The sequence below is a fragment of the Mytilus trossulus genome, chromosome 6 (genome assembly GCF_036588685.1).
Source record: "Mytilus trossulus isolate FHL-02 chromosome 6, PNRI_Mtr1.1.1.hap1, whole genome shotgun sequence".
Lineage (NCBI taxonomy): Eukaryota > Metazoa > Mollusca > Bivalvia > Mytilida > Mytilidae > Mytilus > Mytilus trossulus.
In genome coordinates this window covers 56,265,882-56,290,826 of record NC_086378.1, presented here as the reverse complement: position 1 = coordinate 56,290,826, position 24,945 = coordinate 56,265,882, and the positions used below count along the sequence as shown (strand labels likewise).

Genomic DNA, 24,945 nt, shown 5'->3' with positions numbered 1-24,945 from the left:
GCACATTCATTTTCAGTTCTTTCAAGGCAAGCGCATTCATTTTCAGTTCTTACAAGGCAAGCACATTCATTTTCAATTCTTTCAAGGCAAGTGTATTCATTTTCAGTTCTTACAAGGCAAGCACATTCATTTTCAGTTCTTACAAGGCAAGCGCATTCATTTTCAGTTCTTTCAAGGCAAAGACATATTAAATTGCTACAAGGCAAACACATTCATTTTCAGTTGATACAAAGCAAGTCCATTCATTTTCAGTTCTTTCAAGGCAAGCGCATTCATTTTCAGTTCTTTCAAGGCAAGCGCATTCATTTTCAGTTCTTATAAGGCAAGCACATTCATTTACAGTTCTTACAAGGCAAACGCAATTATTTTCAGTTCTTTCAAGGCAAGCGCATTCATTTTCAGTTCTTACAAGGCAAGCGCATTCATTTTCAGTTCTTTCAAGGCAAGTGCATTCATTTTCAGTTCTCACAAGGCAAGCACATTCATTTTCAGTTCTTACGAGGCAAGTGCATTCATTTTCAGTTCTTTCAAGGCAAAGACATATTAAGTTGCTACAAGGCAAGCACATTCATTTTCAGTTCTTACAAAGCAAGTCCATTCATTTTCAGTTCTTTCAAGGCAAGCGCATTCATTTTCAGTTCTCACAAGGCAAGCGCATTCATTTTCAGTTCTTTCAAGGCAAGCGCATTCATTTTCAGTTCTTATAAGGCAAGCACATTCATTTACAGTTCTTACAAGGCAAGCGCATTCATTTTCAGTTCTTTCAAGGCAAGCGCATTCATTTTCAGTTCTTTCAAGGCAAGCGCATTCATTTTCAGTTCTTATAAGGCAAGCACATTCATTTACAGTTCTTACACGGCAAGCGCATTCATTTTCAGTTCTTTCAAGGCAAGCGCATTCATTTTCAGTTCTTATAAGGCAAGCACATTCATTTACAGTTCTTACAAGGCAAGCACATTCATTTTCAGTTCTTACAAGGCAAGCACATTCATTTTCAGTTCTTACAAGACAGGGACATTCATTTTCAGTTGATACAAGGCAAGCGCATTCATTTTCAGTTCTTACAAGTCAAGCACATTCATTTTCAGTTCTTACAAAAAAATGTACAAGACAAGCACATTTATTTTCAGATCTAACAAGGCAAGCAAATTCATTTTCAGTTCTTTCAAGGCAAGCACATTCATTTTCAGTTCTTACAAGGCAAGCACATTCATTTTCAGTTCTTACAAGGCAAGCACATCCATTTTCAATTCTTACAAATATAAAAACACATCAACTATAAGAGGAAAATACTGGAACATCAGAAACACTGAAGTGCAACAAAACCCAACGCCAATATTCTTAGAAACGATCTTTTTAATTACAACTGCCATATTCCTGACATTGTTCAGTACATATCAAGAAAAAAGTATGGATTGAACCTGGTTTTTGTCAAGCCTGCGACTTTTGTCGCAGAAAGTTTGACATAGGGATAGTGATCCGGCAGCGGCTACGGTGGCGTTATCTAAAGCCCCAGTCCCACTAGACCACGATCGCACCACGCTCACCGCGATCTAAAATAAATTTAGATCGTGGTGAGGTCGCGGTATGAAGGGCATGAAAATGTTAATTTTCGTTGCTTTCACGATGCTACTACGTCCTAATTACGCTTCTACAACGATCCCGCTACGATTAAACCACGTTCTCACCGCGCTTATTCTGCGACCTCACAAAGCTTATAAAGATCTTTCTACGCTCTTCACGCTCTCACTACGACCATACCACGAGTTATCCGATTGCAACACGATCTTACTGCGATTATAGCACGTTCTTACCACGATTATACTACGTTCATACCGCGATCTAACTACGTTATCAGCAATACCGTCAATATCGTGTTTCATATCAATATAGTTCCATTCCTTCTATTTCTGATTAAAACGGAGATTTCTCGGAAATAATACAGTCATGCCACCAAAATCCACTAGAACACATGGGCGTGGTGGTAGGGGTTGATGTAGAGATAGAGGGACCAAAGTATGAACGCCATACTAAACTCCAAGAAACTAAAATTAAAAATAGTACAAGACTCGTGACTTGGGACAGGCGCAACATTAGTGGGGTTAAACATGTTTGTGAGATCTCAACCCTCCCCCTATACCTCTAGCCAATGAAGAAAAGTAAACGCATAACAATACGCACATTAAAATTCAGTTCAAGAGAAGTCCGAGTCTGATGTCAGAAGATGTGACTAAAGAAAATATTAAACAAAATGACAATAATACATAAATAACAACAGACTACTAGCAGTTAACTGACATGCCAGCTCCAGACTCCAATTAAACTGATACTATACACATACAAATGTAAGTAGTATAATACTTGTCATCAAGAGATGACAAATCAAACCTAAATTACAACCTACTGCTGGTCCATAAAGCTCAAATGACGATATTTTCGTGAAGGTAGCAGAGATGACACAGATGTGTCAATATGACACAGATGTGTCAATATATATAGGAAGATGTGGTATGAGTGCCAATGAGACAACTCTCCATCAACGTAAAAACCTATAAAAGTAAACCATTATAGGCCAAGGTACGGCCTTCAATACGGAGCCTTGGCTCACACCGAACAGCACGCTATAAAGGGCCCAAAAAAATACTAATGTTAAACCATTTAAACGGGAAAAAACAACGGTCTAATCTATATAAAAACGAGAAGCATGGTTGAGCCGTTAGAGCAAATGAATAAATACATTCAGACAAACAAAATCTAGAGAGTTTTTTTATATATTTTATGTGAAAATGACAATAGAAATGATGTGAACGTAGTAAGGTCATGATAAGAGCGTGATAAGGACGGCAAGGGCGTGCTAGAATCGTACTATGGTCGTGAACAGCGTGGTAAAGTATTAGTGGAAGCGTAGTTAGGTCGCAGTGAGAACGTAATGGTCGTAGTAAGGTCGTCATAACGTCGCTGTGAGATCGTAGCGCAATCTCTCCGAATAGAATCACGCTTTCGCTACGCTCTCGCTACGATTGTACAGCGATCTTTGCGATCTTACTACGATCTAAGTGCGCTCTCAATACACTTCTACTACGACCTGATTTCGCCACGACCATACCACGATTGTTTTGAGCATGTTCAAAGTTGTCCACGCTCTTCACGATCTTGAAGCACTCACCACGACCGTTGCACGACCTTACTGCGACATACACGACCGTACCACGATCATCAATATTTGCATTTTTTTCACAGATCGTAGTGCGATCGTGGCCTAGTGGGACTAGGGTATTACTTCTTAAAGCTTTATATTTAAGAAGATGGAAGAACTGGATGCTTCATACTTTGTATATATATATATATATATATATATATATATGCCTCTTTTTACGAAGTTTCTGTCTGTCAAATGTCCTTAACCTCATTTTATGGTTCAGTGACTATTCGAAAAAAAAGTTAAGATTTAATGTTAATTTTTTTTAGTAGTATGATAACTAAATTTGGTATGTGCATACCTTGCGATGTCCTCGTGCCCGTCAGACAGTTTTGACTTGACTCTGACCTCATTCATGGATCAGTGAACAAAGGTTAAGTTTTGCTGGTCAAGTCCATATATCAGATACTATAAGAAATAGGTCTAGTATATTCGGTGTATGGAAGAACTTTAGGGTGTACATGTTCAACTGTCAGATGTCATCTGACCTTGACCTCATTTTCCTGGTTCAGTGGTTATAGTTAAGTTTTTGTGTTTTGGTCTGTTTTGTTTATACTGTATGCAACAGTTCTACTATATTTGGTGTATGGCATGATTGTTAGGTGTACATGTCTAGCTGGCAGGTGTCATCTGCCCATGGTCTGATTTTTATGGTTCAGTGGTCAAAGTTACTTTTTTGTTATACTATATGCAATAGGTCAACTATATTTGGTGTATAGAAATATTTTATGATGAGCATGTCAGTCTCGCAGGTTTTATTTGACATTGGACCCAACTTTCTTGGTTTATTGGTAAATGTTTAGTTTTTTTTGGTTAAGTCTGTTTCTTAAAAACTGTTAGCAATAGGTCAACTACGTAGCTACTTTTGCATAGGTACTATTTCTGTACTAAAAATATGTAGTACTGGAAATTTACTTTTAATATTTGGTACTATTTCTTTACTTTAAAATTATTGTAATATTTAGGTACTTGTATTTTACAGTACTTGATTTGTACTAAATATTTTGGTACAGAAATAATACAATATTCCATGTTTGAAAACAAGAATTTTAAGAGACTTGAAATAGAAAAACTTTCAAAATGCTGAAAATGTAACGGTAGTAACCAAAAATCTGTAGTACCCAAATTTCCAGTACAAATAAAGTAATGTAAAATACAGGTACCTAAATATTAAAATTATTTTAAAGTAACAAAATAGTACTGAATATTAAAAGTAAATTTCAAGTACTACATATTTTTAGTACAGAAATAGTACCTATGCAAAAGTAGCTGTGTATATTTAGTGAATTGATTGATTTTAAGGCGTACATGTATTTTTTGTTTGGTTTATACATGGAAGTATTATGTCAATATAATACTTCCATGGTTTATATGACCTTGATCTCATTTTCTTGGATCATGTGAAGTTTATGTGATAGTTGTAGCATGGAAGTATTATATTGACAATATAATACTTCCATGGTTGTAGTAAAGCTTTTTATAAATAATCAGTAAAGAAGGCGAGACATTTCAGCGTGTGCACTCTAGTTATTGCTAACCAAACTTCCCGCTTATATGACAATGTTTGAAAGAATCGTTGAAATGACAACACTTCGTTACAGAAATACTTCACAAACACACGCAATTACACTTATTTGAGAAACACACCAACAAATAATGTAAAAGTGGACACAACATGCAAACCGTGAAACAACAAAGAACATCTTCCTCCAATGACAAACGGGACACCACCAACAGTGACACACTAAGTAACGAACATTGAAATTTATACAATTATTTCACAATACCAGTCCAAACAATTATTATGACAATGACGGTATTGAAAGGCTTTTTTATAACTATTTGAACAGACATCACACAGTATTCAACCGAAACCACAACAGAACATTATACATAAAGTAATATAGCTGACTATGTGGTTATGGCTTTCCTAATTGTTGAAGGCCGTACGGTGACCTATAGTTGTTAATTTCTGTGTCATTTGGTCTCTTATGGAAAGTTAGCAATCATACCACATCTTTCTTATTATAATACTTAAAAACAGATTTATGAAAGAAAAACAAAATACAATATTTTTCAAACCATCTGTGAATTCTTGCGTTAATAGCAATACTTAATTGAAATATAATAACAGCTTGAATAACATATAAATTTAATCATTATGATAAAAACTGTATATGCACATTAGTAAGTAATTTTACAAAATCATTCTTCAGGTTTTACAATTTATAAACAATTTAGCAAAACCAGAGTTCTTTACGGTACATAATACAAGCGGAGAATGATATACTGTAAAGGGGATAGTTCATGAAAATAAAGTTCGATATACAGAAATCAAAATTAACAAATACAAAAAAAGACACAAATACAAATATGAGAGCACTCGCAGTCACTAAAAGCTATTTTAAGCCCATAACAACTAATAAGAAATCATGTAGCCCGAACATAAAGTGTTTCCATTTTTTTTTATTTTAGCGGATGATGACAAATGTCGAAACAGTAACCATCAGCTCATCTTCCGTTAACATATTTCCCCTAAGATGACTTCGCGAGGAAACAAAGAATGAGAAAACGTCCGTCCTGTGTCTAATATATATGACAACGGATTAGAGATAGTGTTAATTTTCCTGTTTGTGTGATAAAAGCCACATAACACTTGAAAAATGTATTATTAAAACTGTTGACATATATTCAATTTTCGGCGATTTCTTGCAAAATGAAATTATATAAAATAAATTTAAAATATATTTTCTATGTAAGGACATTCATGGACCAAGTCAGGAATATGACAGTTGTTTTTCATTCGTTTGATGTGTATGAGCTTTTGATATTGCATTCAAGCAACTTTCCAATTTGTATTTTCGTTGGAGTTCAGTATTTTTTATAATTTTACTTCGTACTTGTTTTGGTCTTTTTAACAATTTTTCATTCGAGCGTCACTGATCAATCTTTTAAAGGCAAAACACGCGTCTGCTATAAATATGAAATATTAATACTGTTATCTATGATGAGTTTATTTAAACACGTATGCCTATATCTTCAACGAAAATTCATTTGTTATCTTTTCTTTTCCACCAACGGTTGTCGTATGTCGGTCTGTAAACTTATACATACAAATTTTCTAATGATTAACGCTGATTTATTAGAAAATAATATTTCTTAAAACGTTACTGGTAAGTATAAATGCTGCATTGATGAAGATCTGCTTACAATTCCGGATACTTGTAACCTGAGACCATCCCAATATTTGCAGGGGTTCTTGGTCAAGTCTTTAGTTGCCGATGTTGTGTTGTGTGTATGATTGTGGATCTTTTCTTCATTTTCATTTTTGCCATAGCATTGTCAGCTTGCGTTTGACTCATGAATTTGAATGTGCCTTTGGTATCTTTCGTTTGATTTGATTTACTTCTAACAGATTTAGAAAATAATGAGCTTCGATAGAAAACTTATAAAAATAAAATCACAAAAAAATAAAATCACAAAAATACTGAACTTAGAGGAAAATCTAATCGGAAAGTCCATAACCAAATGGCAAAATAAAATAACAAAACACATAAAAACGAATGGACAAGAACTGTCATATTCCTGACTTGGTACAGGCATTTTTAAATGTAGAAAATGGTGGATTAAACATGGTTATATAGCGCTAACCCTCTCACTTTGATGATAAGGTAACCTTGTTGTCAGCAATTAAGGCTGACTTCATGAAGGCGCATCCCGTTTCAATTGTTAGATTTTAGTTTTAAGCAACTAAACGTACACTTTATTTGTTTAACAGTTAGATCCAGAAGAAATTTTGACATAGCTACATTATACAATTAATTATCTTATTACTTACAAAATTTTATATAAATAGTCTTGTAATTGTTATAAAACACATCAAATACCATAATTTCATACTTTATTTTGAACTACATTTTGGATATCAAAATTTTGAAAATTTACGTGTGCCCACTTTTGTGGCGTCGATGCAGTCGTGTGATAGACAGTGCGTACTTCTGTTGTGCTGTTTTTTTTAACGTGTTTGTTTTTATTCGGTGGATAGTCAGCACTTCGGTGTAGACATGAAAATCAATTATATGGTCATTTGTTTTTATACATTTACTATTTGCAAAAGTATGAACTATTCTATTTACTAAGGATTGTCTGAGATAATAACCTTAGCCGTATTTGGCGCATTGTATTGGTATTTTGCGTGATCAATAATCTCCAACTTTATACTTGTTTAGCTTTCTGACTATTTTGATCTGAGCGTCACTTATGAGTGTTATGTAGATGAAACGGGCGTCTAGCGTATACAATTATGTCCCTGGTACCTTTGATAACTACAATAGATATAGGAAGATGTGGTGTGAGTGCCAATGAGACAACTCTCCATCCAAATAACAATTTGAAAAGTAAACCATTATAGGTTAAAGTACGGCCTTCAACACGGAGCCTTGGCTCACACCGAACAACAAACTATAAAGGGCCCCAAAATTACTAGTGTAAAACCATTCAAACGGGAAAACCAACGGTCTAATCTATATAAACAAAACGAGAAACGAGAAACACGTATATATTACATAAACAAACGACAACTACTGTACATCAGATTCCTGACTTAGGACAGGTGCAAACATTTGCAGCGGGATTAAACGTTTTAATGGATCCAAACCGTCTCCCTTTTTCTGAAACAATAGCATAACATCACAACATAGAAAAACATACAATAAAATATCAATTGGCAGACTTAACTTTTAAGCATGTTGAAATGCTAAATTGTATTGTTTATTTCTCTGTCCTGAATGTTTTTGCATTTATGTTAGTATGTTAACCGGGTGTATTTCCCCTCAACCGATTTATGACTTTCGAACAGCGGAATACTTCTGTTACCTTTATTTAGGAGGAAAGTAAAGAATCTAGAAATATCATTTAATTTTACATTTTTCTATATAAATGATGTCCCTTCAGTAAACAATACACAATTTAATGACTATGTTGAACTCATCTATCTCTTTAATTATTTTATTTTTTATTTTATAAAATTATTTTTGTGATTTGACTTTTTTCTGTACGATGTCTGATGTACCTTAGAGCCTTATTGACTGTAAGAACGCAAAAGTTGTTAAATGAAGAAGATTTTGACATGTCTTTGATTGATATTTAAGTTGAAATCGGAGTCTCACCTTTCCCCAAAAGGTAGATAATGACTTATGCAGACATTGCAAATAACATGATCTTACCTACTATACATTTCTAGGAATGTGATTGGTTAAAAGCGTGCGTGAAGACCGTGAATATTTGATATTAGGTTAGTAGGGAGGCAGGGCTTCATTCATACACGGTAAGTAGTGGAGCTACGTCCCTTTATATACCATATAAGGTAGTAGGGAGGCGGGGCTTATTTCATACATGGTAAGTAGTGGTGTCGCGCCCCTTTATAAAAACAAAACGGTACTGAGAAAAAATCCTTAAAGTTTCGACATACGAAGAAATTGATGATTAAGATTGTAATAAATTCATTAAACTCATTTAAACCTAACAAGTTGTTACTGTTGGTATCTGTTCTTGTAGGATCAATGGAATAAAATTGAGAATAGAAATGGGGAATGTGTTAAAGAGACAACAAGCCGACCATAGAAAAAACAACAACAGAAGGTCACCAACAGGTCTTCAATGTAGCGAGAAATTCCCGCACCCGGAGGCGTCCTTCGTCTGGCCCCTAAACAAATATATACTAGTTCAGTGATAATGAACGCCATATTAATTTCCAAATTGTACACAAGAAACAAAAATTAAAATAAAACAAGACTAACAAAGACCAGAGGCTCCTGACTTGAAACAGGCGCAAAAATGCGACGGGGTTAAACATGTTTATAAGATCTCAACCCTCCCCTATACCTCTAGCGAATGTAGAAAAGTAAACGTATAACAATACGCACATTCAAAAATCAGTTCAAGAGAAGTCCGAGTCTGATGTCAGAAGATGTAACCGAAGAAAAGAAACAAAATGACAATAATACATAAATAACAACAGACTACTAGCAGTTAACTGACATGCCAGCTCCTGACTTCAATTAAACTGACTGAAAGATCATGATTTCATCATATGCATATCAGGCACAATCCTTCCCGTTAGGGGTTTAGTATCATACCATCATAACATATTTTCTGTTTTGACTAGTTTGTGATAACAAAAACCCTGGTGCAATAATTTTTCAGTAAAACATAAATTTCTCTCGTTTAAATCTAAAACATTGTTACATACACGAGCGAATCGTACACATTGAGATATATAAACACCGTAAGCTGGTGACAAGGGAACGTCACCATCTAAAAATGGATAATTAACGATAGAAAATGAAAAATCATCTCTTTTAACATAAATTCTAGTATTAAGCTTTCCGATAATGATATATACATGTATATCAAGATCGAGGAAAGGGCAGTGGTCATTGTTAGTATATAACATAAAGTAAGTTCAGCAGGATACATTTCTTTAGCATACATACTGAAGTGGTCATTATTGAGAGCCAAAATATCATCCAAATATCTAAAAGTATTATTAAATTTGTTTATCAGATGTTGTTTCGATGGATCTTTGCTGATTTTTGTTATAAATTGTAACTCATAGCAATAAAAAAAACCAGGTCCAAAATATGTGGTGCACAGTAAGTCCCCATTGGAATTCCGATAACCTGACGATATACGGAATTTCCAAAGCAAACAACAATGTTATCTAGTAAAAATTCAAAGGCATACATAGCATCAAAGCATGTCCAATTGACATAGTTTTTTTTGTTTATTGCTACTAAAAAATGACATAAAAAAGTTTGAACATATATATTCACATTCTGACTTTTTAAATGCCAATTTAATAAGGTGTGTGAATTTTTTCTTAATGAGAATGTGAGGCAATGTGGTATACAGGGTAAAAAAATCAAACCTTTGAACAGATTCAAAATCACCAATATAAGCATGCAATTCATCAAGTACTTCCAACGTTTTCTTGACACCCCGAAAGTAATTAATTCCACTATTTTCGAAGGCCTTATTTGAACAATCTGTTATCAGGTTTTTGATTGTACCAAGTGTACTGGTAAGAAGAAAAGACAATTTAGTAGTACTGGAATAATGGCTTGAAGATGAAATGAATCTATATTTTTAAGGTGTTTTGTGTAGCTTCGGAAGCCAATACATAGTTGGGACTTTCATTGTATTTGGTTCTGCTTGTAAAGCGGTAGCTAAATGTTGATGTTTCTTACAGATGTCGTTTTCTGAAAATGGAGTCAGTTGGAATGTTGGTGAATTGGTAATTTCTTTTTTCAGAACCTCAATGTAAAATTTACGTGAAATAATAATAATATTATTAGCAGCTTTATCGGCCGGGACAAAAACAAATTCCTTGACTGGCTAGTTCTTTTAGTTTATGTTTGATACGAGAAATGGGTTAATTGAGGTTATTGTTAAAAGTAAAATGTGTTTTAAATTGTTGAAGACGTATATCAACTATGTTCATTACTGAATTTTGAAAAAAGAGTCCAATGATTTTTTGTTAGCTTTTTCCCGTTTTATGCATTTCAACAGTAAGTACGGATTAAGTCGTGGATGATAATATGAGGCAGACATAACCTGTGAATCGGGACGAAGTCTGAATGTATTATTTTTTTTTAATTGAAACATGTGAATAAAAGAAACGGAAATACCGTAACGTTCCCGATTTTGGTTCTGTTGTTAGGGATTTTGCCGTGACGTTCTTTAAGTTAAGACGTCATATTCAATGTAAACAAAATAAACTTTTTCAAGGTAACGTTTTTTTCATATCAAACAATTATTAAAAATGAATTTGTATTGAGTTCCAATCTTATATTTTACTAGACTCAGGCTGATAAAATATTTCAAAAATAAGCGCCGATTGATAATGTTTAGAAATTATCCAATGTACATCATAAGTACTCTCACATGAACTATACGATATTTGTGAATATTTTTTCAAAGATTCATCTAAGCAATGTCTCAGACATGTCCGAAATTCAGTGTTGATTAGCAAGATAAAGAAAGCAGCATACTTTAGCTCTCTGCGTGTCCAATTCTTGTCTGATTATCATGAATTTTTCAAAGTTTCATTGAAGTTATGACTTGGCATGTTTTGAGAGCCGATCATCGATTTTTTTAAAAGAATACTTTATCAAAAGTTCTTCCAAGGGTAATAATTTTCTTATGAACTTAAAATATAATTTTTGTTTAGGTTGAGAGCTCCACTGATTAGTCTTTATGTAGACGAAAAGCGCGACCGGTGCGAATACAATGGTATCGATGATGAGCTTATTTAATCCCCTGGGTCAATCACATCAAACAAATGTCATATTCTTGACTTGGTACATGCATTTTCTTTATTTAGAACATAGTAACTAAAACCTGGTTTTAAGCTAGCCAACCTTCTCCCCCGCACGATATAGTGCGAAAGACAACGAATACTGACGATGAAATGCATTGTAAGCACAAGTAGTTGCTATTCGGATGTAGAGTTGTCTTATTGGCACTCACACCACATCTACCTTTATCTATTAAGTGTACAGTCCTTTTATAATTAATGTGAAATGTATGTACAAGATTAATTACAGAAAAGTCTTTAATATTCGAAATATTGAGCTTTTCTACCTCAGGAATATATAACCTTTGCTGTATTTTAAGGAATTTGAGCAATGCACTTCAACTTTGTACTAAATTTGGACTTTTTAAATTGTCTTTAATTCGAGCTTCACTAATGAGTCTTTGTAGGCGAAACGTGAGTCTGGCGCATATACATAATTTCAATTTATGTATCGACGATCAGTTTATTTTTATCAGCAATGTCCCGGACAAGTATAAACAATAGTGCCGAGTTGGAAATATTCATTATACAGAATATTGCATAGAAAACATTGCATGTCTTACATTTCTGTAAAATGGAAAGTGGATATCATCTCTTGTATCGTAAAGTTTTGTTTTCAACCAACCGTCATTGTTAACTTTTAGAAGTAAGTCAAGATATGATGTATAAAACTCTGTTCTAACTTTTCTTAGGGTAAAGAAAAAATGATATAATTCAATAATTTGAAAAGTGTTTTTTTCAAAAAATTACTTGAAGGCAGACATTAGAAGATCATTGTTAGAAAAAAAATCATTTTTAGAAAGTCAATAAGGTGTTTACTAGATCAAAGGAGGGGATTAAGACATCAAAAGTACAGTCAAACCCATAGATCTAAAATAAACCGACAACGCCATGGCTAAAAAACGAATAACGACAAACAATAGTACAAAAGTCAAAACATAGAAAACTAAGGACTAAGCAACACGAACCCCACCAAAACTGGGGGTGATATCAGGTGCTCTGGATAAACGATCTTGCTCAATATGCAACACCCTTCGTGTTGATTATGGTATTACAAATCCGATAAATACCAGTAGTCCGTTTAGATAACTTTTTCCAGCGTAGACCCTGATTTTATAAACTATTAGAATAAAGAACATGAAAGATGAACAATCTACTTGCCACTATACATTATTAACTATGTTAAAAGCCCAGATGAAGCTGACAAGAAAAGACATTACTCAACCAACTGAAACTATATTTTTATATTTCCTACTGGATTGAGTTGTATATGGAGCTGGTCACAAAGCTGGCGGTGCTGTAACGATGTCTGTTAGCATGGGTTTGGATATCCCTGGTACAGATCATTTGCTAACGGAAATTTGCTGATCCAATATCTTTAACCGATTTTTCTAATATCACCTTTGAATGTACACAAGGAATCTTTCCAGTTCAAATTACACCATCATAGCAAAATGACTTGAGTCTGTATGTAAAGGTAATTTTTTTGTCTAGCTTGATTGCTAACTTAATCGTGCAATCATTATTAGGTTAGATTTACTACATTTTTTTCGGAGTAGTGTAGTCCTGCATACATAAATAGGTTATATATTGGAATAGTCTGATTTGACTAGCGACTTAACTAGGTTCAATTACAAAATAAGAAAAAAATGGCAATTTTTATCTTATAGTTCGTTCCTGTGAGGTTTGCATTGTCGTATAGTTTTGTTGCACCTCAATGTTTCTGCTGTTTCGTTGTTTTCCTCTTATAGTTGATGTGTTCTCCCCGGTTTTAGTTCGTAAACACGGATTTGATTTCTCTAAATCGATTTATAACTTTGGGACAGTGGTATATACAGGCAACAGTAGTATACCGCTGTTCAAAACTCATAAATCCATGGACAAAAAACAAAATCGGGGTAACAAACTAAAACCGAGGGAAACGCATTAAATATAAGTATACTACTGTTCCATTTTTTTGTCTACCCTTAAAGGAGGATAATATATCAGACCTAATCAGGTTCTTGTGCTTGTTCACTTAGCAAGCAAGCTAGCTAGACAATATATTACATCCACATTCAAGTCATTTAGCTGTAACTTCCGAACTCATTTTTAGGTACTAGATAATACACATGAATTTTTTCAATAAAAGATGGTTGATAGCAAATAGAAGCCTGGTATATACGCGCATTTATTCGACATGCTTGCTATATAAGAACCAAATGGTTACGACACAGTTTTATGTTTTTGATAATCATCATTTGCTGATATCAAAGACTAAAAGCAGAATATGTGCACTGTAAAAGTACTCACAAAATTACCGTTTAAATAAATTAATCAAAAGTTGGATCTTATAAATGACTTAACATAACTGTTATTTTTTATGTGTGTACATATTTAGTTATATTATGCTGTGTTGTCCCTTTAAGCGTTTATTTTATTTGTTTTTACCAAAAAGAAGGGGAAAAAGCAAAACCTCAGATAGCTCCGATTTAAATATAAAAGATATAAAAGTTGAGGTATAAAATAAAAATGAATATGGGAAAACAATAAATGGGATAATACACACATCATAAAGTGTAGTTGTACGACTGTAATCTTGATTTGAATTACGTGACAACAAAACAAAATTGACTAGAGAAGAAGTTAAGACAAAACATTTGCTTCATGACTTTAATAAACATGAACTTTTCAAATAAGCAAAGCAGTGTAGGTTAGTTTAACTATGGAACTCGCATTTTTAATTTTTTTTTAAAACACGACAACAAATGAAAAATAAAGAACGCAGAAGTTAGGAGAAATAAATTCTGTCAGAAATAAATATATGCTGCATGAGTTTATGAATAATAGCAGTAATACACAATTATATTCCTGCCAGTTGCAATAGATGGGTAATTTCCAGACCAGCTGTTTTTGTTATCTTTATCTTCGTCATCAGTCTTGATAAATTCGTCGCGGACACTCATTCCTTTCACCTGCTGACAAGCGCTTAATTTTCTCACAAGATAGAATGGCTTAGATGTGGGAAGCTCTATCGGAGTATTAGTCGATCCATCAGTTCTGAGAATGAATAGAAAAGAAAAATCAATATAGGCAATAAAATGTTTATATTTATTTGAATACATACATATATTTTGTATTTAATTAATTATAAGTAAATTTTGAGCTTCATTGAAAAAAATTAAGTAAGTTTTTAGCTTAAGTTATCTCTTAACTTTGTTGACATACTGTAAGTAAACTCTTTAAAGCTTGTTGTTCGGTGTGAGACAGGGCTCCGTGTTGAAGATCTATAATGGCTTACTTTTATAAATTGCTATTTGGATGGAGAGATTTCTCATTGGCTCTCATACCACATCTTCCTGAGCTTTATCTATTTGAGCTTTATTGACTAATTATAAGTTATCTTCTAGCTTCATAGACACATTTTAAGTTTACTTTTTGCTTCAATGGCTTATATGTTATAATCAGTTATGTTTTGTTTTCTTGACTAATTATAAGTCATCTGTTAGCTTCATGAAGCTAATGAAAGTTAACTTTAAACTTCGGTGACTCCAATTATTTGATCATCACATTCTAGTCATGTTACCTGCAACAGTATTGTATCCCTGTATTTCTGTCATAATCTCCATCAGGCAAAGTTCCACCAACAGCATTTTCATTATCAGAATCTTCGTCATCCCAATGAACATGTCCATTTGCAAATCCTAAATATTATCAAAAATCTTAAAATTTTTATTGCATAAACAGCAAATCCTAAATTATCAGCACTTTTTGTGAACATTGAATGATGTCACCGTACGACCAACCTTCAACAGTTAGCAAATCCAATACTGTATATAGTAATTTATACAAGAGTAAGAAATGAAGATTGTAAACCAATTCATACTAGAGAAATAACTGTTTTTTTGTCCTCAGTGCCCTTCAACTTGGCATTTTATTAAGCCTTTTTAAAGTTTTTGTTCGAAAATTATTTGTTTTTGTTTTTTTAAGCGCCACTGATGCGTCTTTTGTAAGCGAAACGCACGTCTAGCGCAAATACTAAATTTCAATCTTGGTATCTATGATGAGTTTATGAACAAACCAATAGACCAATAAACCAATAATTGTTATCAAATACAAAACACAACAACATACCACTGCATTTCTGGCTTCTGGACAAGCACACATAGACTGCAGTAGGTACATATTTCTTTGCGCAAAGTTAAAATTTTAGAGCACTCTCATTTACTGAAAGCTACTTTAAAGTCCACAGGAACTTATAAGGAAACATGTTTATCACGTTTTAGATTGTGATTTACCATTTAAGTCGTCTGATCTTATCAGTACCGAACGTGACTATTCCCGTATATGACTGTTTGCTGAGGTAAACTCATATTGCTACTAGACATGTTTTGCGTAGTGGAAAGTACCATATGTGGATTCTTATAAATTCTATAAAACTTTTGGACTATTTAAATCTCGGGTCTATTTCTGAAATTAATTCTTACATACTTTTGATTTTTTAACCCTGTATGCTAACATTGCCCATGTGAAATTTTAAATTTTAAACATTGAAAGACAAAAATATATGACGTATTGATTTTCTGACGTCAGACAGGCGAAGCAATGAATGTGTCTTTAATTTGATAGATTCTTTAAAAATCGTAACACGATGATGACTGCTGTACCCATATTTTGACTATTATATTTATTATGTCTAGTTCACGCATCATTGTAAATATAACGGAATTTGATGAGACTGGTTATTTATGATGGCAATTTGTTTTAATTTTCCTTTTTTTTTTAAATATTTTCTTTTGACATCTTTACCTAAAATAAATGGATATGTATTTGTACTTTTAAAAATTACCTCTAAGATATAATTGCGCCGAATAGATTTTTTGGATTTGAATGACACGGTCTTATATCTTTTTTAGATGGAAATTAAAATAATGCTTGTCATTTAATATAATGATGCCGTGATACTGTGGATCTTGTTTCATTCGAAATGGCAACATTTCTGAGTTGAAACATGTTTAGTAAATTTCAAAAGAAAGAATTCTCTCCGTATCCCCCGTCCCATACAGGCAGACAAACCTTTGGGACACTTCCCTCCTTTCCTTAAGATGCAATAAGTTCCTTTTGGCCAATCAACTATTTTCCATGTGGTCCAATCTGTAACCTTCTCCTCTCGAATCTTTGAACAGTAATCAGTTCTTGTGTTCCTACCAAATATTCCTAAAATGATCATTAGAAAAGAGAGAAATAATTAACTAAACATTTAGCTAAAATTTTCTATCATATTCCTTTATTCCTACGACGTTGTTTTAAAGCACTTGCAATGTGTAATCTGATTTACCATAATTTTAAAATTACACTTAACATGTAGGTAATAAAAGTGAAAGTCAAATTAAGTCACTTATGACTCCATCGTACACAATTTAAATTCTGGCATATATAATAAGTTTGAAGTAAGAGAACATACAAGGAATAAATATTTTGAAGTTAAGCAAACCATGTTTAATTATCAAGTAATGCTTCATTTTTTAATTTCATGAATATTATTTCTAGTAAATCAATAAATAATTACCAGAAAAATGATGACCACTGGACAATGCGTTTTTGTTATCATTATCTTCGTTGTCCTGATGTCGCCATCCTTGGACCCATCCTGATGGACAGCCTGATTTAGGCTTTACTAAACTATATTTCCCCTGTGGCCACTGTACTACAAGAAACAATACATTATTCGGTATATTATTTTGTAAAAAACTATATATTTTCATTCATTCATACTGACCAGCATATCATATAAAAAATGTGATTTAATATTTATGAGGTATTGGAAACCAATTAATCATTCTGTATAAAACAAACATTTATTTCTTTGTATATGCATTCTATATGTTGAAAAAGACATACTAAATGATAACTAGATACAAACGTATACATGAAACAGAATGCAAATGGCCAAACAAATCCCGCTTCCTATATCTTTCATCTAAAATGTTTGAAACATAACAACCCACAATCCATAGCTTTATCATAATGCATATTGATTTTGAAAACCTAAGATTAAAGCTTATTTACCTGCATGGACACAAGCAACCACAAGGAATAATGCCAAGGTAGTCTGCATCATTGTATACTGTCACTTCTGGTAAGATGAAATGCTTTAAAATATAAAGATACGAGTTTTAGAAATACGAAATAAAACACTTAAATTATATAATTTATGCTTACATAATTGCATACTGGATAGACATGCACCTTACTGCCTATTTGTGCATATCTTGGAATTTCGTAAAAAAACTTGAAATTAAACCGATTTTTATTGTTACGAAAGCTGCTTCAGCAACAGTATTTGCATGACACCATGATGTTAATAGTGAAAGTGGTAGATTATAAGCAATCTTGTCAACTTAGTCTGATGAAAAATATCATGCTTTTAATGTCAGATCTGACTAAAAGCTCATGAACATGAAAACTACAGAAGTGTGTCAAATTGACAGATAAACAAAAGTTTAGGTCTTTTAAGCTCTAACTATATATACCAATATATGCAAACAGATTTCAATGACTAAACATGCTAAAGTGAGAAAAAACACAAATAACAATTAAGTTTGACTCACCCTAAATCACTTCTCTGCTTAATAGTTGATGAATTGATTTATACATCTCTATCGTCCAATCATTTTCCTTTACACTTGCGCGCACAACGTTGTCAATACTAATAAAGGATGAATAATATACCAAATACATTTAAAAACAAGTGATAATGACTAATATAAAATAAATGATTTCCATAACATACACATACTCACTCCCCAAAACCAAAAGTGCAGCACTATTGTTCACAATTAAAACATGGTGAACAATTACTAGAAAACTGTTCATCATTATCCATAACTTGGATGGAACTAATGGATAATATGAATTGGGTCCACAACATATACATGCAATACAATACAATACTTTAGTTGGACCACATCTCGAATATAAGTCTGCAGTATGGGACCAATACAAAAAATGCCACATTATCAATTGAAATGGTGCAGCAAAGCACATCACGTTTGCAGATGGTCATAAGACACAGTTATTGTCCTTTGGTTTTCGTTGTCCCTAGTGTGAACATTTTCAACGTGATTTTTTTAAACACTTTCTCAATTTATTTCTTGATACTTAATGCATGAAATATTAAGTAGTGTAATGATGAAATAACATGTGAAAAAAAATTGGGTGCTGAATCTTTATGATAAGTAGTGATTTTGTCCAGTTAAAAAATGTAAAAAAAAATCTGAGGCTGTCAAACTGAATTTTAGACCCCATAAACACATGTTGAATATATTTGAGGTAAAGCTGGTAGAAGTTTCTTTAATTTTTCTATATTTATTCCTAATAGAAGTACACTGTAAAAATCTTTATGAGATAGACATGACAGAGCAGGGTCATTTTTTTCTTCAATTTGAATTTATTGTCTTAAAGAAATGCACTACAAAATAACTGTGTTATCGTGCCAGATCAACTAAATTATCTATCGTAAAGGATAGTTATACTTGACGATACTTATATATATGAGGATATTTTTTATCCGAAATAACTATAGTAACATTTGTTCATTTTATTGTTATTTTTTGGTGATGTTGTACCCTATTGGACTGGTTATATATTATATTTTGTAGTGTACTGTATCATATTTATATGATCCATAGTACGATTTATCGTAGGCTATTTATAAGGTCGTTATATATATATATGATGCAATGGCATTTTAGCTTGTTTTCTACACAGTTAAACATTAATGTTTATTATACCGTGTTAAAAAAAAAGAAAAATTCCACAGTAACCGATTATCTAAAAACATATGCTTGTAAAAAAATCAAGCTCATGAACCTATAATCTCTCTTTCAATAACTTTGATAAACTGTGCAATTGCTTTTGAAAATTATACAAATACTTATTAAACAATACGAGGTGATATAATTACTAATCGAACAATTTTCCTCTAGAGGCAAACATGCCACAGAAGTCATAGAAAATATAATCAACACTAAGCAAAATTCATACTGATAAAGTAAGTTATAAAAGGTCTCGCAATAACAATTGTGAAGGAAAGACTAACGACCTGTTCAAACCCGAAAAACGAAACAAATATAATAAACAACAACCACTGAGTTAGAGGTTCATACAGTGATGGTACCAAATTGATACAAAGCACAAAAACACAGAAAAACACAGAAGACACAAATTATGAATTGATATATTTATTTGTAGTTACTGAATGCGACTCTAAAGCCCATAAAAACTTATCATCATGTCTTTATGAGTAAAAATTTATCTGAATTATATGAAATCATATAATGAGAAATATTGAACAAGCTCTCATCAACTCATCTTAAGTTAACAGATTTCCGTTTAGATGACATAGAGGAAAAATCAATGACAAAACGTCCTGCCTGTGTCCGACACCGGATTAAAGATATTGTACATTGTCCTGTTTGTTTAAAAGCTACAATATGGTTTTCCTGTTTGAATTGTTTTACATTAGTAATTTTACGGACCTTTATAGGTTGCTGTTGCGCTGATACAGGACTCTGTTTTGAACACCGAACCTTGACCTATAATTGATATTATTACAAATTGTATTTAGAGACAAAGTTGTCTCATTGGCATACCACATCTTCTTATAGCTATATAACACTTGATAAATATATTTTTAAGAATTACAAAAAATGATTCTCGTTTTTTAATTAGGTAATTGGCAAATACTGTGAAAAAATTTCTCAAATCATTATATAAACGGCAAAACAACGGCACCCAATGAAAATAAAAATAAAAACAAAGCATGTAAAAATTTATAAAAACAAATAAATATCCGAACAGCTGTTCTATAATTCTATGAACTACTTCTTGTTGTAAAGTACCAAACGTGTCAGATTAAAATATAATGATTTCAATCCTTGTTTCGGTAGGCGAGGAAATATTTTTTAAACACAAATTATTATCCATATTCATTTTGCTTATTTTTTAATCATGTTTATTATTATTTTGTTAACCACTTATTGTTCAAAATTTTAGAGAATACAAATAAAAAAACCATAGTAAAAACGAGGAAAGAAGTTTCTAAAACTAATTTGTATCGTCTACAAGTGAACCTGAATCAATAATAATTCATTTTCATTTACTATGATAAAGTACACACTGTAATTGACATACACGAATTATGCGCTTTAAAATCTGTTAATTGATAAATTGTTCTCTTCTCAACGTTCAGTGGCAAATATTTCATGCACTATTGAGGACGTATAAATTCAATAAACAATAAATCTACTGTCCTACAAAGTTAAAGACCTGTCATGAATGCCAGAAAAAACAGTTTGCCACTAGGAAAAGATATCTATGATATATATGATATGAATAGAAATCATTAAAATTTGTGTCTACTATATACACGGGTGTCATTCGGTTTATCGAGAGAAATGGGCGTGAAAGAATATCTAACGGCGGTCAAGTATTGAGAGACGATCGTGAAAGTTCTAGTAACGGATCGTGAAAGACATTTAATGTTCATTCTTGTTCAGAATCTTTGAAAAAATCGCATAATTTTCAAAACGTGGAACAAATCCGAACAAAAAAATATGTCTGTCAAAATGGTTTAACTTCCTCAACATAACTGTGAAAGAAGATAAAGAAAATATGAAGTACTTTTTGAAAAAACACAAAAGGCGCAATGCGCGTCTATGAAATTAATTAAAAATAACACGCTTTGTGTACCTATAATGGTCATATTTCAGAATATCATGATATATTTGAAATTTAATCTTTGGTGTATCTGATAGTACAGTAAAATTAAAGTATGTTCTTCCATTAAAAGCGTTAATTTGTTTATGAAAACCTTGAACTTGTTGAATTTCCATCAAACTTGATCGTGAAAGATCAGGCAACGTATTTTTTCGATTGTGAAAGAAAATGCGTGACCAGACTTAATACTAGTAATCAGAAACCAGTTTTTCTATTACCATTTGATAAATCTGCAAGTGATTGAAGCCTGTAGCTATTTTGATAAGGATGAACATTAAAGCTATTATCTTTTTTTTCTATTCAACACTTTACCTCAAAAGTAAAAAAAACAAACTAATAACGTGTCTAAATAAGACTAGTGTGAAAGATTCAGCTCTGTGTGAACCAGTCTAGTGCACTTTAGACACACCGACACTAGTTAGCCAATAATATGGATAGTATGCAACGAAAACATCATAGCAAAAACAGCACATTTCATGTGTAGTTTTGGATTGAACGATAACCAACATTGTGTGCAACAGAACTTTATAAGTTCTTTATAAGCAACGCAGATGATAAGGATTGCTTTAACTATATAGTACATATTATAGAATACCAAAGCGCAAATGCTGTAATGTCTTGTTTGCTTTACTTATGATAATATATGTGTTGAACGTCTATAATATCAAGGGTTTTACTAGAAGTGTCAAATGCACTTAAGATTATCAATGTTTCATAAAAAAGGCCATGGTCAGATGAACCATGCCATACAGATCTCTACAAATATCCCGTACACCAAATAAATGTGTTCCGATCCTTACAGTGCCTTAGAAACTGACAAATGTAAAAGTTATGCTTGGCCAATTAATTCGAAACATAAGGTCAAAAGTATATGAACCCTGACCGACAGCCAGACATAGACATATTTTTATTATTTAATAAATCAAACACAATTGAAGTCATCATGGTCATATAAGAAACATGCAGACAGACATGTACACCATACACGAAACACCTTGTCACTATTGCATACATGTATTTATTCAAAAGGCCAAACAACATAAAACAAACATTGCCGAATGATGCATGATAATGAGTTCAATGTTAGTTGAAACCTTGCACAAGTCGAAAATATACACCTTACAATCATAACAACAGACAGTTATCCTAAAACTTAACGAATCCTCGATATGGACTTGACCACTAAAATGAATCTTCATCCATGAAATGAGGCAAATTCAGAGTCAGGTGAATCCTGTTTGACGGACATTTAGTTTACAGGATCCAATATACAAAATATGGGTATCCTATAACTCATGATAAGTGAGTACTTCACATGACGATAAAAAACTTCATCCTACAATGATCCAACCATTTTACAAACAACATGTTCACGAATGCCCAAATAATAATTTTAATGTATTTTCGCGTCTTGCGTACTTAATTATAATTCTAGTACCTTTAATAACTATTTACGCCACTGGGTCGATGCCATGGCTGGTGGACGTTTCGTCCCCGAGGATAACACCAGCCCCGTATTCAACACTTCGGTGATGACATGAATATCAATAATGTGGTCATTTGATTCAAATTTCTTGATTACAAAACTCTGAATTTTTCGAAAAACTAAGGATTACCATAGTCGTATTTAGTACAAGTTTTAGGAATTTTGGATCCTCCATGCTCTTCAACTTTTTACTTGATTGTCTTAATAAATATTTTGATATGAGCGTCACTGATGAGTCTTGTGTAGATGAAACGTACGTCTGGCGTACTGAATTATAATCCTGGTACCTATGATGACTATGATAACTATTTGTACTTGTACAAATAAAAATTTCCTGTTAACCCGCTTATATCCCGAGAAAACGATGATATGGATTGTTTTTATGTGCAGCAGTTCATTTTAGCTCCTCTTTGAGATCTAAACTAAAGTTTCAAGTGCCGGGTGTAACAACTTGCAGTATACACTAACATACATTGGTGGATAATATAAAATTTACTTTTTTGGCGACTGCACTACGTCCTACAGTGACATCGGAAGTTGCGTGGCACCAAATCAACATTACAGGTAAGATTTATTTTGATAACTATATCATTTCAAAATATTAAATTGAGCCAATTCTGTGGTCTTTAGATAAGAAAATAAACTATTGTATGGAATAATGCTAGCCATAAAAAAATATTAGACGTTTGATTTATATTTCGCGCTTCATTCTGAAACACGCACTGTCAGCAACATGAACGTCTTCGCAGCATCAGATCTTTCACGATCTTTTTCACGATCTTCAAAAATGCGGTACGTGATCTTTTACGATCCAAAAAATCTATTTTGTGTGAATAATTCTTTATTTACCTAGTTTCAGATTATATTTATACAAAATAACTATGAAAACCGTTTAATTAATTCAAATACAATGCCCTTATTTTGATAAACGTAGTTTATTTAGTCGAATTTGTGAAAAATCGTGTTTGTTTACATTTTTTATGTCATTGAAATGTCGAGAAGCCATCTGTCTTTTGTCGTTTTGTAATAACTGTGTTCTTTTGAAACTGGATATTCTGACATACTGATCATAATGTTGAACCATTTTGACAGACAGTTTTATTTTGTCGTAAATGTGTCTGTGTAATTAATTAAATTAGAATATTTACTGATCTTTCATATGTCTTCTCGATTAAATGTCTTTCACGATCCGTTACCAGAACTTTCACGATCGTCTCTCAATACTTGACCGCCGTTAGATATTCGTGAAAATTTAACATTTGACTTCCATAACAGTATTTTCATGAACTAATGAAGATATAGGCGCACCGTCCATTCAATTTCTTTGTAGTAATGAATTGGTTCATTTTCAAATGTCTCAAAAAAAATATTTAGAAGTTATTATTAAATTGAAAAGAGAATTCTGTTTTCATTGAAAATTAAGTAAACAATTTAAGTCTCAGTTTTCAATAAAAATCACTTTTTTCCTGTATGTGACTGAGTCGCAATTGTTTTCAACTGAAACAGAATAAAGTTTTGTCCAATAAAAACGAAAAAAAAAAAAAACTTTTGCGTCCGTGCATTCGCACCCCAACCTCGACAAAAATAGAGGATAATGGACGATTCATCTAATTTTGCATTGATATGCTGATTGATTTAGATTAATTATATTTAGTACGAATTGTGTCTTAAATTTCACGGGCCTTACGTCCATTGAGCATGAATGCAAGCGTACAAGACACGGATTGATAACGGTCTCCGAATTTGATTTTTTTCTCAAAATTTGGGGCAAAAAAAGATTATTTAAAAGACAAATTTAAGGAGTACAAAACACTTCATTTTTTACGTCATATCACTAGTATTTCTAACTTTCTTTGTCTTTGTAGAGGAGTTGCTGTTTAATGAAATCGGTCTCTTCCTTTAGTAATATATGTTCATTATAATACCGATTTTGAAAAAAAACCACCGATATTCATAGACAGACATTTTACGACAGTCATAGTTAAGCATCATTATCACAAAGTATATTTGGACAGGGTACAACATGAACTGATCTGACAAATATGATCATTCAACAGTATTTTTAAACCTAATTTATGTAAAGAAATATATACGGATACTGATTGAATTTCATTAACTTAAGATACTTGTATCGATTTTCCGATT

The 24,945-nt window shown here is 32.6% G+C and overlaps 1 protein-coding gene across 1 annotated transcript; it reads right to left on the bottom strand.

Annotated features, from left to right (window-relative positions):
• Positions 1-14,297: 14,297 nt before the first annotated feature.
• Positions 14,298-18,287, bottom strand: LOC134721564 (uncharacterized). Its single transcript, XM_063584662.1, has 6 exons — positions 18,146-18,287; positions 17,604-17,686; positions 17,104-17,241; positions 16,611-16,751; positions 15,121-15,238; positions 14,298-14,594 (listed from the first exon to the last, which is right to left on the bottom strand). Exons 2-6 carry the CDS (start codon positions 17,653-17,655, stop codon positions 14,372-14,374), a joined length of 672 nt encoding a protein of 223 aa, XP_063440732.1. The 5' UTR covers positions 17,656-17,686; positions 18,146-18,287; the 3' UTR covers positions 14,298-14,371.
• Positions 18,288-24,945: the final 6,658 nt, after the last annotated feature.